Source organism: Marmota flaviventris, chromosome 11 (assembly GCF_047511675.1).
Source record: "Marmota flaviventris isolate mMarFla1 chromosome 11, mMarFla1.hap1, whole genome shotgun sequence".
NCBI lineage: Eukaryota > Metazoa > Chordata > Mammalia > Rodentia > Sciuridae > Marmota > Marmota flaviventris.
The window spans coordinates 89,186,741-89,203,494 of NC_092508.1; the positions used below are offsets into that span (position 1 = coordinate 89,186,741).

A 16,754-nucleotide genomic window follows, 5' to 3' on the forward strand; every position below is an offset into this window, starting at 1 on the left:
TTCAGTTTATTCTCCAGGAAATGCAAGTGAATTTTATTTGCAAGTATTTTATTCACTTAAGAATACTGCTCAAAATGTAGGCTTATCCTTAGATAGAGAATTCAAGGCAATAGAGACAAATTATGACTTTTTCTACTTCAGGTCTTGGCAAGCCTGACATTTGTGAATTTCTCTAACCACCTTAATTATGCTTCTAGGTCTACAAAGACAAGATTGGAGATGACTAGTATAATCTCTAATGCTTGTTAACTGAGTGACTTTGTCTGAGTTCTATTTAAATGGAAACTACACCAGAATTTCTTCATTATCTTTCATGTTTTTTTCTTTACTTTTTGGCAAACTCTAATGGTCATTCTTTATTCCTACCAATGTTTTCTGTCTCTTCTACAGAGCTAGTTCTGCATTCTATTTTCTACTCAGTCTTTAACCAGCTGAATGTTAGAGACATTCTTAATGGAACAGTTAACCATTTGTATTCCAAACATTTTAAAGGATTGCTCACTTTAACTCTGCTGTTAATTCTCACAGAACAAATAAAAATATTCAAATATGATTCATCAAATTTTTATTTGTAAAATTTTCATTAAACTTCTAAATTATCTTCTTATTCCCCGACTTTAAATAGCAGTCCCTCGTGAGTAAATATAAAAATTATGGAAAATAATACTTAGTTCTTATGTACTAAACAGAGCATGTATATTTAAATCAAATAAATAATAAATAACTAATGTTGATAAATCCAATCATTATGCATGACATGCCTACTTTAAAGTTGTAAAAATATTTACTTATAGTGAGTATAGGATAAGTCCTTATGTAAAATAGGCACTGGTTGTTAGCTAATGATTAAAAACTGGGAAATATGATTATCTATATTTTATATTCTAATTGAAATATAACCTGTATTACCACATATGGGTAGACTGAAAATAATTGAAAAGCAAAATAGTCATGAAAGAGAATCACAGGAATGATATAAGAAATTAAGGATTCAAAATGTGTGTGCAAGTATAATTATCCATAAATGATCTTTGAGTATTTGTTAGCTTCTAACATAAGCTTCCTTGGACATATGGGGAAACTATAAACTAAATTAATGGTGCATTAATTTAATGCACCCTTATTCTCTACAATTCCTCTAAAGAGGTTTTGTTACTGTATAAAGTCTCAGGACAAATCATGGACAGACATCGACCAGAAACTTGACTTCCCCATTCTTATCCAGTTACAACTCCATCAATATAAACCACTTTAGTCTATTAATATGCTGTTGATTTTTCATTGTTTTTCCACAAGGGAGACCCACCTGCATCTGTGCACTGGGGTTCACTGGACCAAACTGTGGTAAGACAGTCTGTGAAGATTTCTGCCAAAATGGAGGGACCTGCACTGTGACTGTTGGGAACCAGCCTTTCTGTCACTGCCGGGCTGAGTACACTGGAGACAGATGTCAGTACTGTAAGTAAAAGCACCCTCCGGGACCCTGTTTGGCAGCATGTTTTATGTTTGCATTAGCTCATCTTCATTGCCTGCATCTCTGCTCCCTCCAATATCTTCACTGTGGCCACCCTCACTTTTTCAGGTTGTATTCCTCAAACCCTAATAATTATTTACCTTGTGTCTCACTCTTCTTTTAAAGATTTTATTATTCTTCCTCCCCAGCTTAGTTTTCATGGTCCATTATTATAATCATTGCCTTGTATACATTCTCAACTCACTTGGTCCCTCTTCTCCCCTACTGCATTTTCCTGGGGGTGGGTTGAAGGGTTGAGGGGGAACCATGGTTATTACTCTCAGTGTTTGGTCTCCCCTGAATTTGCACTTCACAGATGAAAGCAACTACAGAAAAACATATAATATATAATAAAACATGTAATATATAACATATAATATATAAAAACATATAACATATAATCAAGCCTGCTGATTGCATGTAAACTTTTATTAATAATCTCAGATGGAAACTCACTATAGCCTTTACCATATTTCATAATCCATCAATCCTCTATCCTAGCTGTCTACATGACACCTTCTCTGTTCTCCTCAAATTTATGATAATCTCCCCAATCTGTGTTTAGCTGAGATACTTGCTTTCTATCTCATTGATAACAAGCAGAAACCATCTGAAGAGAGTGGCCACAGGATCCTGCCATTCTATTCACCAGTCTGATTTATCCTGTGTTTACATGCCTGCCGTTCTTTTTATTACCAGAAGCCCTGTGCTGAATTTAGTCCTATATTCTCCATTCCTGCTGATCATTCAGCTCCTTATGGATGTATTTCCTGCAATTGTATTCCCTTTCCATAGTTATTTCTATAAAAGCCTTCCTTATTCCCATATATTTTTCTATTTACAATCTAATTTTACTCATCTCCTATTCAATCTTTTATTTAATGATAGCATTAATTTAATGCACCATTATTCTCTATAATTCCTCTATTACTGTTTTTCCTTTGACTCTACTTCTGTCAAGCTTTGGTCTTTATTGTTCTGCTGAAACATCTTTTATGCAAAGTCATGTTGATGGATTTTGCTTACATCCTCTTTGTTGCTCTCTAAGGATTCTTTCTCAATTCCTATTGCATAACTGCTTTCAGGAATTAATCACTCCCTCTTTCTTAAAGTATCTTCTTCACTTCTCTTTATGAATATGATATCTTCTTTATTTTTTCACTTCACTTTATCATTTGTTTCTTCTCAAGTTTCTTTTGCCTGTTCTTTCTCATCTCCCTGAAGATAAAATTTTTAGCTCCAATTTAAAACTTTGCAATGATGGCAACTCTGTCTTCTGATCTCTTTCTTCTTTATAGCACTCACTCCTAAAATCAATAATTCCTGGAAATCCTGCATAGTTTAGAATGACCCCAATGATTTTTTAAAAATATAGTTTCCCAGACATAATCTAAAAAGGTTTGCAATTCTGCTTGCCTGCATCACATTCTTTCTATTATTGAAAACTTCCAAGGTGTTTCAGATATGCAAACAAAGTTAAGACCCACTACACAGATGATTTTACCAAATTCCATTGTATTTATTACATTCAAATAATGATTCCAAATTTGTAACTCTGGATAAACCTGTCTCCTGAGTTTTAGATTTCCTACCTAATTTTGTTCATGTGATATGGTCACATGATTTAGTTCTAAATTAACATTTTCTCACCCAAATTTTCTTCTATCAGTATTTCCTCTTTTTAAAGGGATTCAGGGAAATAATTGTTGCTCAGGAAAAAATAAGTAAATAAATAAATACTTCTTGACTCTTTTTTCCCAGAATCGAAATACCTCTCACTACCTCCACCCTCAATATCCGCATCCAAGGTATAAGTATCTCTTGTCTGAGTTTTTACTAACTGGTCTCCATATTTCCTTATTTGCCCTCAGTACCTATTTTTGAAACAGCAGTCATATATTTACACTTTACCCATAATAAAATCATTTTCCAGCTTATTTACATTTATAGAAGAGAATAAATACAACACCTAATTCATTGGTAGGATAAATGAATTCATAGAACTAATAGAAGGAAATGAAGTAATTATGAGACCCCAAATGTAGAAAGATCATCATACATGTGATCATCATACATGTGAAAAAAAAACAATTTTTCATCATGGATAAAATGTATGCCTATGATCTCTGGTCATTGTAGGAAGTACATGGATAAGTACAGAATTCAACTACACACACTGGCTTGTTTGGGAATGAAGAGTAATACAAATTATCTTGCCTCTTATGTTTGAGTGGGGCCACTTCTGCTGCAATACAAAAACAGACTTAATTTTAAATTGCTATTTCCTTTCCAAAAGTTTTTTTTTCTTTAATATGAGACCAGCCTCTTCTTGACATATATAAATGCCCTTGTTGTAAGCCATATGTAACTTTTCATCTTGCCTGTCCAACTTACTGTTTATCAGCAGTCGATTTGAAAATGTTGTTATTCTCTGCTTTACATTTTCACACCCCAAATGACTTTCGTGCATGTCAAGGTCAATAGCAAACTATTGTGCCATGTAATGAAGACCCTCATTACTCTCCATCCTAAGTTTGCAATAATTCTTCATTCTAGTAAGACCACACTGATCACCATTTTCTATAACAATGCCAACTTCCCTGGCACTGTGACTCTATTCAGCTTGAACCACATTTCCTTTTTGCAATTGTCCCATGTCCTCTGTCAGTTAGGATCAAGATTTTTCCCTCTGAATTCTGTTACTTTGTCTTTCTTCTGACTGATCACTATTACCTTGCATTTTCCATAACTCTGTACATTCCTCCTGTTTGGGACTCTTTGAAACCAGTAACTTGTCAAATAAATAAATGAACAAATAATCATGCAGATCAATAAATAAATGAAAGTGGCTTGAAGAAGAGTTGATGAAAGAACAACCAATTCAATGTACAAAAACTGCCATCTGGAGTGCATGTGTGGTTAATCTTGAGCTCATGTTTGCTCCTTTTGTCTCTTATTTCCAAATTGGTGTGTTATAAGTGAAAATCAGGGTTTTTTTTCCCAGTTTGTTAATAAGTTTTGTTCTTTTTAAATTGAACCATCAGTGTTCTTGATGCTCTTTGAACTGACTTAAAAATATTATATAGTTGTCACTATAGAAATTTGTATTTTTCAAAGAATAAATTCCATCAACTTATATTTTAATTAGCAACTTAATAGAATCACAGTCTGAGGTAGCCTGATGCTTTATAAAGGACTGCATTATAATTTTATTATCACTATTAGCAGTCAGAGCACTTCCCATGTTTAGTGCAAAGCGTTTATTAAAATTAACCAATTAATTCTTAGACAGAGGTTAAATAACTTGCTCAAGGTTCTGAAGTTGTAATATTATATTCAGAATTAGACCCCAGGAGTTGTTGATCAGGATGTCAACAAATATTCTTGTAAGTATGTGAGATGCTCTTCTTTGGCAGCATAATAAGTCTGTGGACAGTGTCATTAAAATGACAAATCCAACAGAGTAATAAATTTAGGATCTATTAGATGTGAGTCGGCAAGGTTCAATGAACCTGATGTTCTGTCAAAATTGTATCTAGCATATACAAAATCTTTTCTCTATAAATGAAGGAATGACAGAATGGTTCATTACAGTGCCTAATTAAAGGTCCATTAGTGGGAGGTAAAACATCAGTTCTTAGTTGTGCTGAGTAAAAACATTTTACAACTCTAATAGCAATATAAAATCCTGAAGTCTGAAATGCAAATTAATTTTAACAGCAGCAGCCCAGGAAGGAGAGACAGAGATAAATAATGGCAAAACTGAAATTAAATATTTTTTAAGCAAGTTGTTCAGGAACAAATATAGCTACATTTCACACTATTCTGAAGCAAGGTTTTCTAGGTAAGTGAAAACAAATAAATAAGCATAGCAGTTTGCATTTAAACCAAGGTGTTAAGTGTGAGGTCAACAATATCTGAGGTTATTTGTAATTAAATGATAATAACCTTAGGGCAAAAGTGCCCATTAGAACCAACTCAATCTGTGTCTAAGAACAAGATAGTCAAATTAAATAACAATCTGCTCATCCTCTCATTGAGAGTTTTGAAGTCCTCTAGTAATGTGCTTGGGAACCATTATAATTTCAATTAGAACTCAACTTATTAGAAATGCACCTGTATGGCTTACTCCCACTGGTTCCAGTTAAGTATAGACATTAAAAACATCTCTAGTTTATAAAGTTAGCAGTACCTGACAAAAAATCCAAAGATATAATGTGTTGTAATTTGTATTAGAACCACCACCTGTCAAGTAAGTTAGAAAGAGTTAAGCATTGTTGATATGAGACTACTGTATTTGCTGACATAATGGGATTATTTTTGGCATTTATCTCTTTGTCTTCTTAGATAGCTTTGTTCTGTCAGTCAGTTGGTCAGTGAACATCTCCAATGTTTATGGCGAGCCTGTCTTTATGTTAGGTATTAAGACATAGTCATGTTAGAAACATTTCCTGTTCTCATAGAACTTTCAGTGTATTGTGTGGCTCAGAAAAGGAAACAGGTTATTACAAGAACAGTTTAGTGAAACATGGAGGTTACAAAAACCTACAGGAAGAATATGAATTTGAGCCTAAAGGAGGGATTTCTTAAAGGAAGAGATATCTGAGACCAGAAAAAGAAGCTAGCTAAATGAAAAGGAGAAATGATGAAGGGAAAAAAGCACAGAAGGAAACACTTTTGAAATTTATCTTTTCTCTCCTACTTGATTTTCCTGGGGGTAGAACAGGAAGTCAATTAACATATACTGAATATATCAAGGTATTGCAGGAATATATACCATGCTCTAATATTTTGCCTATGAATGTGCAGTGTTTCAACAAATACTCAAATAACTCTTTGAGATTAATGTTACTAATACAACTTTGAAAGTACCAAAAAAAATGAGATTAAGTGGTATTCCTAATCTTTCACACTAGAGAACATGTGAGCCACAGTCTGTAGCCTTGTGGATCTGACTCCAAAATTATGCTTCTAAAGGCAAATTGTTCTGCCATTTGATATTCTTCCCATCCTATTGCTTCTTTGATAGGGTCACTATCAAAACATTCAAAGCTCAAGTGGCACATTGGCTCAAACTGGTCTTTTAATTATCCACTCCATTAAAAAGAGGTAGTAATAAAATGTTTAATCTTGGGCTGCTTATGTCTATGGCAGGGCCAGGTAGAAGAGACCAAAGATTTTTGAAAATTACTAAGAACACACAATAGAATATTTGCAGTTGCTCTTATTTATGAAGAAAAATTTCAACTGAGCTTTGAACCTGAGGAATCCTGATATGGAAAGTGAAACTACCAGTGGATTCTACTGTCACATATAAGTAAATAGAACCAATAACAATAATAATAATAAAGTAATCTAGAGATGGTTTAAAGCATAAAAAAAAGCTAAACATTTCTTCAGTGTTTTATTCACAGTTAAGGTAGCAAGATATTTGAAGCCCTGTCTACGTAGTGTCCCCAAATTCTTTTGTCTTGGTGAACAGGAAACCCTTTGGGTAATTATCACTCTCACTTAGATTGCTGCTACACATTCTTCTATGCCTGGTTTCTCCTATTGTTAAAAATCTCTGTATTCCCCGCCACCCAAATGCACCCCTGATACCTCAGTTGATTGACACATGAGAGCCTCCATGCCAGCTTAGCCTTTCTAATCTCCATTTTGTCTTAGCTCCTCTTTGAATCTCAGCTAGAATCTCAGCTCTTTTTCCCCCCCACACTGTGTCATATTATTCACCTTCTTGATTGTCTGCTTGGTTAGAACATAAAATGGTGAAATTGTTTTGCATACCTCATCAATCTTGCAAGTGTACCCAGCATGTGGAATTTAGATATTTAAATGTATGTAAACAGAGTTTTGTTTTGCTTTTGTTTACTGAAAAGATCCCATCCAATTCAAAGAGCAGGGCAAATTGTGGGCCATCTTTCCTTTCCAGCTCATTTAGATCTATGGTCCATGCTTGTGATTTCAGTTTGAGTAGTCAAAAAACAGAATTAGGTTTAAATTTATGTGTATGAAGGAAATGGACAAATTATTTTTTTTTTCATTTGATAGTGGTAAAGAATGGTTAGCTAAGGGGAAGATAATGTGATTATTGTAGTTATTCTTTTACTCTAGATTTCTTAGAAGAAAGTGACAGGGTTTTAAAAATATGGTTGAAGACAATTTTGATCCAACAGTAAAACTAAAATTACTGAAAATGGATATTTCCTATAACAATATGCCTTCATTTAGATGAAATGTAAAAATAATAAGAGGAAAATATTTTGGGCAAATGTGATAATATAAAAATGAAATTTATTCAAAAATGAGATAGATCTTTTAAAACAGTAAGCCATATGTTAGTCAAACTACACATTTTTATTATTAAAACTAATTTATTCAATTGATATATTTTAAACACTTGAATCATACATTAATCTAGGTATTTAGGATATGTCAGTATAAGGGTTCTGTGAAGACCTTTTTTTTGCATTCTATTTGATAAATAGAAAATCAACTAAAATACCTTTTTACATTGAGAGAGATAAAACTACAACTGAGAGTAGTATAGTCAAAAGGATCCATGAAGGATCAAAGTGGACTTTGTTTCATAATTGCAGAAGTATACCAGTATGTTTTATGCAATTAAGTTTCAAATTCCAATAGCATTTTTGACAATAGTATATTTGTAAAGTTAACTATTACCTCTATCTCACATATCTTGCATTTGGAATTTTAGAAATTATGTTTAGCAATTTCACTAAACATCACTGGAAACCATCTTTAAAGATGCTTAATCACTCATGCAGGCATGACAGCAGCCATTTGTTTTTATGTAGCTTCACTTGATCTAGAGACAACTCTGATATCACAATACCCTCAGAACAGCATGTTATCCCTTGCTAATGCCAAGATCATTTCATCTTCTACCTTTGTGTCATATTAACAGTAAAGACAGGTTTGATCTCTTTCTATCCAACTCAGAAAGAAGTATATACAAATTAATACAAAGACAATGAAAGGGCAGTCCTAAGACCACTTGATTAAAGGCTGAAAATAACCTGTTACACAAGTACCAGTATCCTTCTAAAGAACTGGCTTTGAAATAAATTGGCAAGTGCTCCTTTAGAAGCTCCCCATACACACTAAAAAATATTGCAAAGCTTTTCATTGTAGAAACATCCATTATGATTCTGCTGTACTTGGCATTAAGCAAATTGCATGAATTCATGAATAATTATCTACAAACAAAATTGGGTATTTGAAAACAATATAGTACATAAAACATGCCCAGACCAACACATAAAATCAAATAAAAATATTTACTGGAGGCTTACTTTCAACCAAATAAATTGTTTCTAGTTAAATTCCTCTACTATTACCATTCTTAAAAACAAACATAGCTGGGCATGGTGGCACATGCCTATAATATCAGCAGCTAGGGAGCTTGAGACAGGAGGATCACAAGTTCAAATCTAGCCTCAGCAGTTTAGTGAGGTCCTAAGCAACTTAGCAAGACCTTGTCTCAAAATTTAAAAAGAGGGGAGGTTGGGGATGTAGCTCAATAATTAAGCATCCTTGGGTTCAACACCTGGTACAAAAAGAAAAACATCAAATATAAATTGAAGAGTGATTTTTTTAAAGGTAGTGATTTAGCCATTACAAACCTGTAATCCCAGCTACTTGAGAGGCTGAGGCAGGAGGATCACAAATTCAGGGCTAGTCTTGGAAAGTTAGTGACACTGTGTCTCAAATAAATGAAAGGGCTGGGTTTATAGTTCAGAGTGCTTGCCCTGCATGGGGAGGCCCTAGGTTAAATCCCAAGTTCCACAAAAAGAAACAAAACAAAACAAAGAGACAAAGAAAAATTTAAAATATTAACTGACATGTTTTGAATAAGATGCCTTGAGTAAAAAATCTTTAAATGCTGTATATAGGTAATAATGAGTGTAATGCATTCCACTATTGTCATGTATTTAAAAAATAAATTAAAAAAAAAAAAGTACACACTCCTGGATCTAAAAGCACCAATAAAAAATGATGCCCCCCCCCCAAAAAAAAAATCTTTAAATGCTTTGAAGAGAAGAAATAATTTTCCTATTTTATCATTAATATCAATATCATATCCTTCATGTTTAACAATTAAAGATGTTAGCACCATTAATTAGTATTATTAGCCTATCAAGCAATATTCTGCTAGAAACATTTTCTCATTTTCTATCTAACCTGATTATTGGTAAGAATGGCAAGAGAGATTATGAGCCAGTATGCTCTCTTTAGCAGAATTTAAAATTCCTGTGTCTTAAAATTAGGGCTTCTGAATCCCGTAGTTTAAAAAAATAAAAAAATAAAGAACCACACACAGAGAAAGAAGAATGATTTATAATGTACCTTGTGGTTATGTAGCCCATCAAATAGAGAATATAGCAGGTAGAATAAATCTGTAAAATACTTTGTTCAATTTAATTCTCATTAATGTAAAATTGTAAGCATTATAAATCTGATTTAATAAAAATATATATTTTAAAATTTATTAACTTTTCCAACACATGAAATAACAATAAAAAATAGCAAAATTAAGTAAAAAGGGAATGCCAGAGATATCCAGTAGATTTTTATTACAATATAAGTGCTCAATTTTATATTGAAAAATTACCCTTAGGAAAAAAAATCCATCTATCCTAGGTTGCCTCATATGATCACATACAACTTAAGTCTGGGACACACTGAGAATAGAAAGTGACTTGTTTTAGAATAGCACTGGAAGATTAGTTCAAAATTCAAGTGTCTAAATTTTAATGAAAATCTGATTTTCAATTTAGTGACTAATTTGTATTCTGTTTTGAAAATTGAGAGAGTCTATACTAATGATATGAGGGCCATCAGTCCTTAAATTGAATTGATAGGAATGAATCAGCATAATGGCAGAAACACAAAAAAAGTTGTGTAACAAGTAATGAATGACATCTTATGTGTCTATCCATCCATCTATCATTTCTGCTCCTATTGTCTGTTTGCAAGGTACTGGGGTAAACTTGAGAGAAGACACATAGAAGTACATAAGCATTTTGATTTGAAAGAAGGAAGAAAGTGAGAATTAGAGGGAGAGGAAAAAGAAAAAGGATAGTAATGAAAGAGACAGGGAAAGAAGGAAGGACAGAAAGAAGGGAGAAAGAGAGGGAGAACTAAAGACAGCGGTAAGAGAGAAAGAAGAAAAATGGGGCAGACAGGGATGGTGTAGTTGGGCTTTATGTGTCTTTCCACTCAGGCTAAAAGATGATGACAGTAACTTTTTTCATGATGCACCCCTCTGAGATGATCTTTTCCATGATTACCTTCTATTCAGAGTACCCTGCCTGCCATTTTTTTATGAAAATCTTCCCAGTTTCTAAAAATGTGTTACTACATTTTGCTCTGAATTACCTTTTTTTTAAAAAAAAAATAGTTAATTGTATTGGTTAATGAAAATGCCCTTGATCTTGATTTTTGTCAACCATGTTAGCCCTGAGGATTGAGTTTTCAGCACTCAAGGGTCATGGAAAATGCTCACACAGTAAACATTATTAACATAGACGATACCAATAAATGTATTACATTAAAATTTATTGAACCTTAACACAGACTCAATGTTCTGATGGAGAATTCAGGGCCTTACTGTGACAGTGCTTTGTCTGTGGTCACAGAGGTAGTGCCTACATCTGCCTACTTCCTGCTCTTTCCTTTAAGGCCATCATATGCTTACTCACTTACTGATTCATCTGATCATCCATATTTAGCTGTCATCTGCAACTCAACTTGCTCACAAGTCTCAAATTACTCTCTATCACTTTATAAATAGTTACTTGCTAAAGCTGTTTATAACTAGTCTGGTTTAAAAATAGACGCTCAACCCAGAACATTGTTTCTAAGTAAAATTCATGGATATTTACACAGGTTTCTCTGATATTGGAAAAAACATTGTCATGATAGTCTTACGGGTTGATATTTGACTATTTCTAAAATTACCGATACTATCTTTATTTATATACATTTTGCAACAGCAGTCTCTCAAAAATCTAAATTCTGGTCCTTATTAAATCTCACTTCATATGCTGCTCACTCAGATCAAGTTTTTGATGATTTAGGTTTCTTATAGTAACATTTTTCCTCTATCTGAACACTCAGAAATGGCACTATTTTCTCAGGATATATTTTATTATTTCTTTCTTTTTTTGTCTTTTCTATAGAAACATTTCATTTATAAATACTATTTTAGTAATAAATTATAAAATGCTAATTTTCTTAAATATGCTATCCTGATGAAAATTTGTCAGCTCTAATCAGAGTTTTCATAAATTTTTCCCCTTAGTGAATATTTAATTGGCATACCTGGATTTAGTGTTTGCCTACTTTATTAAATTTATATCTGAAGTTAGAAGATAGATTTTAAAAAATATGCAATGAGTTTAAGGCTGTGTAAAATATTCGAGGAATATAAACAAGGATAAATTTTAATATTTTATAATTCTGGGTTTTTTCCTTTAATTTACTGATTTAATCCTTCAAAGACAACATTCAGAATTCTAAGCAAATTTGTCTAAGTTAGTTTATGTCTTTTGCCTGCTAAGCCATGCTATATGGAAAATCATCTCTTACTTGATGCTAGGTATCTCTAGGGAAGGAAAGACCACCATCATTGTTGTTAACATATTTAAGAATCTCAACACATTACGAAATACCTTCCAAATGTTTTCAGCCTAAATTAAATATAAGTAAATAGTCATGATTCAGGCATGTTTTGCTTAGTGATTCCTTGGCTGTTATTTTGTTTTTGAATGTATCTGGGGTGACCAAAAGTTGATCCTGCATGTTAATGAATAGACCACATCAGTGTTTAAATGTTTCCTTCATGTATGAAAAGTTCAAACAGTGAACAAATGATAAATATCCAAATATCCAACTTGGGTTGGAATAGGAGTGTAAGAATGTCACTTGAAATCTGAACCTCTGGCTCAGGTGTGAGGGTATTGACTGCCCCTGAGCTCTGAGATTACAGGGTTTGGTTATATTATACAGATTTTCTTGTGTCTCCTGCTTTTGGTGTGCTTTGACATTTTCACTGGTGATTAGACACTAAGACATCTGATAGGGCTACATTTAAATACACATAAAGGAGAAAGAACAACAGAAATATTCAAAATGTTTTACAGAATTTTTTCTAAGTAAATGTATGAAATATTGAATAAGAAAAAAATAATAGTTTATTTATGAGAATTAGGCCAATTTGGGTTTGAAATTCCAATCTCCTTTTTATTTGTGTGTGATCTTTTACAACTTGATTAAATCCTCTGAGCCTTGTTTTATTCACCTATAAAAGATTGATAACATCAATAATGGACATCTATTCCTGGCATGAAGAAAAGATTTAACATGTTTATCAGCAGCATAATCATTATTTCTACCCTTTTTACTCAAAACAGGTTGTAATTGGCCTTGATGATATAAAGGGGACATTGTTCGGGATCTCTGAGTGAGGAAGCCATCATGGCAATCTTGGCATAATTTAGTTTAAGTACCTCAGTGCCTCAGTTCATACATGACCAAAGTCTATCCTAGAAACATTAATCAAGTAACTCAAGTGAGTCCACATTTTTAGCATGCAGAAGTGCTAGACTTCCATGTCTCTCATATTCTGGTTATTTTTGTTTTTCTCTTAATAAGTCTTCTGGTATAAGTGCTCATCAAAAATTTCAAAAATACTATGGTTGGCTATCCTAGAAATTCTTCTTCATTTTATAAAAACATGGAAGCTGCTATAAACCTCTCTCGAGGGAGAATACCAACAGAATTCATAGAACCTACTGCTCCTAGGACACACCTAAAGAGTAAGGGGAATGCCTACGAGTATGCATTGTGGCATTTACCCAGTCTTCATGTTGAATGTGATCTTATCCTCCTTTTAATTTACTGTTTTTATGTGTGTGTTTGTGTGTGCAAAATCCTAAATGATCAAATGCTCAATTAATCATGAATCAAACCAATTTACAGAACTAATTTTTTAAAGGCCAGACCAAAATTCAGTGAATTAGAACAATTAGTATACATTCATACAGTTCCATAATTAGTTCCTCTTGAATAACTGGACTGTATTACTGGTCAAAGACTCTCCAGGTACCCCATTATTCTTAACTGAATAGCTCCAGCCCCTGTTTAGTTAGTATTATTTCAGTTTGGTTTTCTTTTCTTTTAATTTCACACTTCACTAACATAATTTGAAGAGCCCAGTTGCAAATATAAGTTAATAGCTAAATGCCTTGGCAATTTCTTTTCAATAGAAGGGAATATTTGGAAAAGTAGTTAAATACAGTGACTTTATAAATATCTGGCTCACAATGAATACTCATAACACTGTATATACCCCGACACATGTACCTATTTTTATGTAGTCTATTATGGTGAATGATTACATGAAGAAGTGTTTCCTTGCATTTCTCATTGTTTGAAAAGGAAAGATTGAGAAAGAATTAAAAGAAAGACGGAATGCAGTAATGACCTCCCTTGAAAATTACTTCATTTCTGATACAGAGAATAGCCATTCACTTATTCTCCAGTTACTACCTAGCTAATTATCATATAAATACTCTGCAATTATACATTCATCATTGTCCTTTTCATTACGTGATTATTTGCTGCTAGTAGGTAGCTCTTATTGTAATTGCCCTACAGAGATTATAGCAACTTTTATATTGTGGATATAAAGTGTTATTATATAATTTCATGATAATCGCTACTGTCTTAGCACATATTAATTTCATTTCCTTATTGGTTCATCTTATTGTAGGCAGAAACTTTAATTGTTAGACCATTCAGATCAGTAAAATGCTCAAATATTATGAGACAGCACATCCCATAGAAAGGTAAACTTCACTTTGTTGATAATAATATGTGTAAGCTTTGGCCAAACATTCAGATCTATTTTGATTCCTATTTTCTTCTTGTCTTAACTTTACAATGGTCAGCTCCCTAGGAGCAAGTGTCAAGTCTTGTGTTTCTAGGCTCTCTTCTCACTGAAGTTCCTAGTGCACAATTATATGTATGCATATGCTCAGAGAGTAATAAGTAGTAAATCCCTCACTTCCATTTCATCTCATGACCAACTTGATCATGTTGTTTAAAAGATGATAGACTATGTTGCTCTCTCAGTTTTCATTTCCATAAATTTATGCTATTCCTTCTTGAACACTTACTGACCAATCTATCTATAATCTTCTATTTTCAGAGTCTTCATTCCCTCTCTTCTATCTTCAATTCCTTCCCTATTTTATTCCTTCCAACAACAAAAAACAAATAAAATTATTTTTCACCTATATTTTTCTCTGATCTGTCTTCTAACAGTATAGCGTATTTTTAAAATGTTCTTGCAATGAAAATAATTACTAAACTATTAAATATTTCAAATTAAAATTTGAAAAGCAATGTTTTTTGTGTGAAAGAGGAGGGTGTGGTTTTGTGTGTGTGTGTGCGCGTGCGCATGTGCACATAATGTCAGGAAATAAAAGGCAACCCCTTTGCCACAAACCTTGATACTAAGCAACCACCAACATATCTAACCCCGATCATTTTGATCATTTTCCATTTTTTAAAGGAATTCATTGTTTTTATTTAGTTTCATGTACTGTTTCCTATTCAGCAGCATTTCACTTAGCAATACTAAAATATGAAAAAGAATCAGAATGCTTTAAAATTTTTGCAAAGATAAGTTCATAGGAACAATTGATGCTTCTAATAATAAATGAATCCTTAATAAAATAAATACATATTTTGCATATGAAACTGTGATTATATCTTTTAGAATGATTACATTTAAAATGGTTTTAAAGCATTTTGGGTGCTTAAAGTGGTAACCTTCATGGAATAATTATTTTCTAGTGTATTGGGACATGGAAAGTGTTCCTCAGGAAACCCGAAGTGCTACGTTATTTCAGACTTTACTTGGTTAGTAGCACAACCCTAAGAATTAACATGAATAATTTCAAACCAAAGAAGCCTTCTCATATGCTATTATTCATATTTAGCTAAATTAGTAAACAAATTTATGCTGGATTGGAAAGTGCTAATAAAGTATTCCTTTAATTAGATAAAATCTAAAGTGATTCCTAGAATTTAAATATGAATATGTAGTAATTATTTGAGATTTGCAGACAGGTGACGCTGATGAGAATACAGCAGATATTTATATAATTTTAAGGAGATGCTTGTAATTCAAAGTAAATTATGACTGAGGAGGGGGATATTAAGGTGGTATACCAATAATTGATTAAGCATTGCAGTCATGATATTGAGACAGTTGGAACAGAAGCTAGATTTTGGTTGAACTGCACAATTTTAAAATACCACCATCAGATCCTTCTGATTCTTTCCTAGACTTACATGTAGCATGTGTCATGGTAATGCTTTTAAAAGCAGGAATACTTTGCTTTCTAGTTTACAAGTATCTGATACTTGTTTGGTAGCCTAAATACCAATCACTAAATTTCCTTATTAAGTAAGATCTGCTTTCTCCTCTGTTCATTAGTCTTGGAGTTGAAAATAAGTGTAAAGGATTTGAGACAAAAATAAAATAAAATTGGAAAGGAGGAGGAATGGAAGGAGGAAAGGAGGAAAATGGGGAAGGGGCAAGGACAGTAATATGTAATTGAAGAATTAACTCTAGAAACCAAACAGGTGCAGAAAGCAATACAGCAAAATATATAGCTCAGCAGTTTCCAGGTGCTTCAAATCTTAAGCAAAGTAGCAGGAGATAGATTTTCACAGATAGGCTCTGGTGAGCATATTTACCAGGGCTGGAGTACAATAAGCAACTCTGCTCCTGAAATTCAACTCAGCATAGATTGTTAAGCATGGAACTGGGGGGAAAAAATGAAATGTCTTCCAATTTCAATATATCTAGAGAAAGGTTCAGCTCCCAAAATGATTTCTTCCTTTTTAGAAGGAGAATGTTGCTTGACATAACAACATGAAATTTATAATTTATACTACACTTTATTGAAGTGTAATTCTAATATCACCTTATTCCACTATTTTATCACATACAAACACTTCTTTCTGCTCTTTGGATTTCATTTTTATGCCTTGAGGCATAAAATAATATGCATTTGATATGCTGAGGAAAAAATATAGCAATAATGGTGGGAGATTTCCTTTAAATATAAAAACTGGGCCATGAATTTTTAAAAATAATGACTATAAAGAGAAAAACTACTTAGACTAATTAGCCAAATAA

The 16,754-nt window shown here is 32.8% G+C and overlaps 1 protein-coding gene across 1 annotated transcript in view; it reads left to right on the forward strand.

The window, feature by feature from the left end:
• Lrp1b (LDL receptor related protein 1B) overlaps positions 1-16,754 on the forward strand; it is a 1,514,976-nt gene that overhangs the window by 1,454,767 nt on the left and 43,455 nt on the right. The window contains exon 84 of the mRNA XM_071619306.1: positions 1,297-1,458. Coding sequence (XP_071475407.1) covers positions 1,297-1,458 — 162 coding nt within the window. The remainder of the gene's footprint in view (positions 1-1,296; positions 1,459-16,754) is intronic.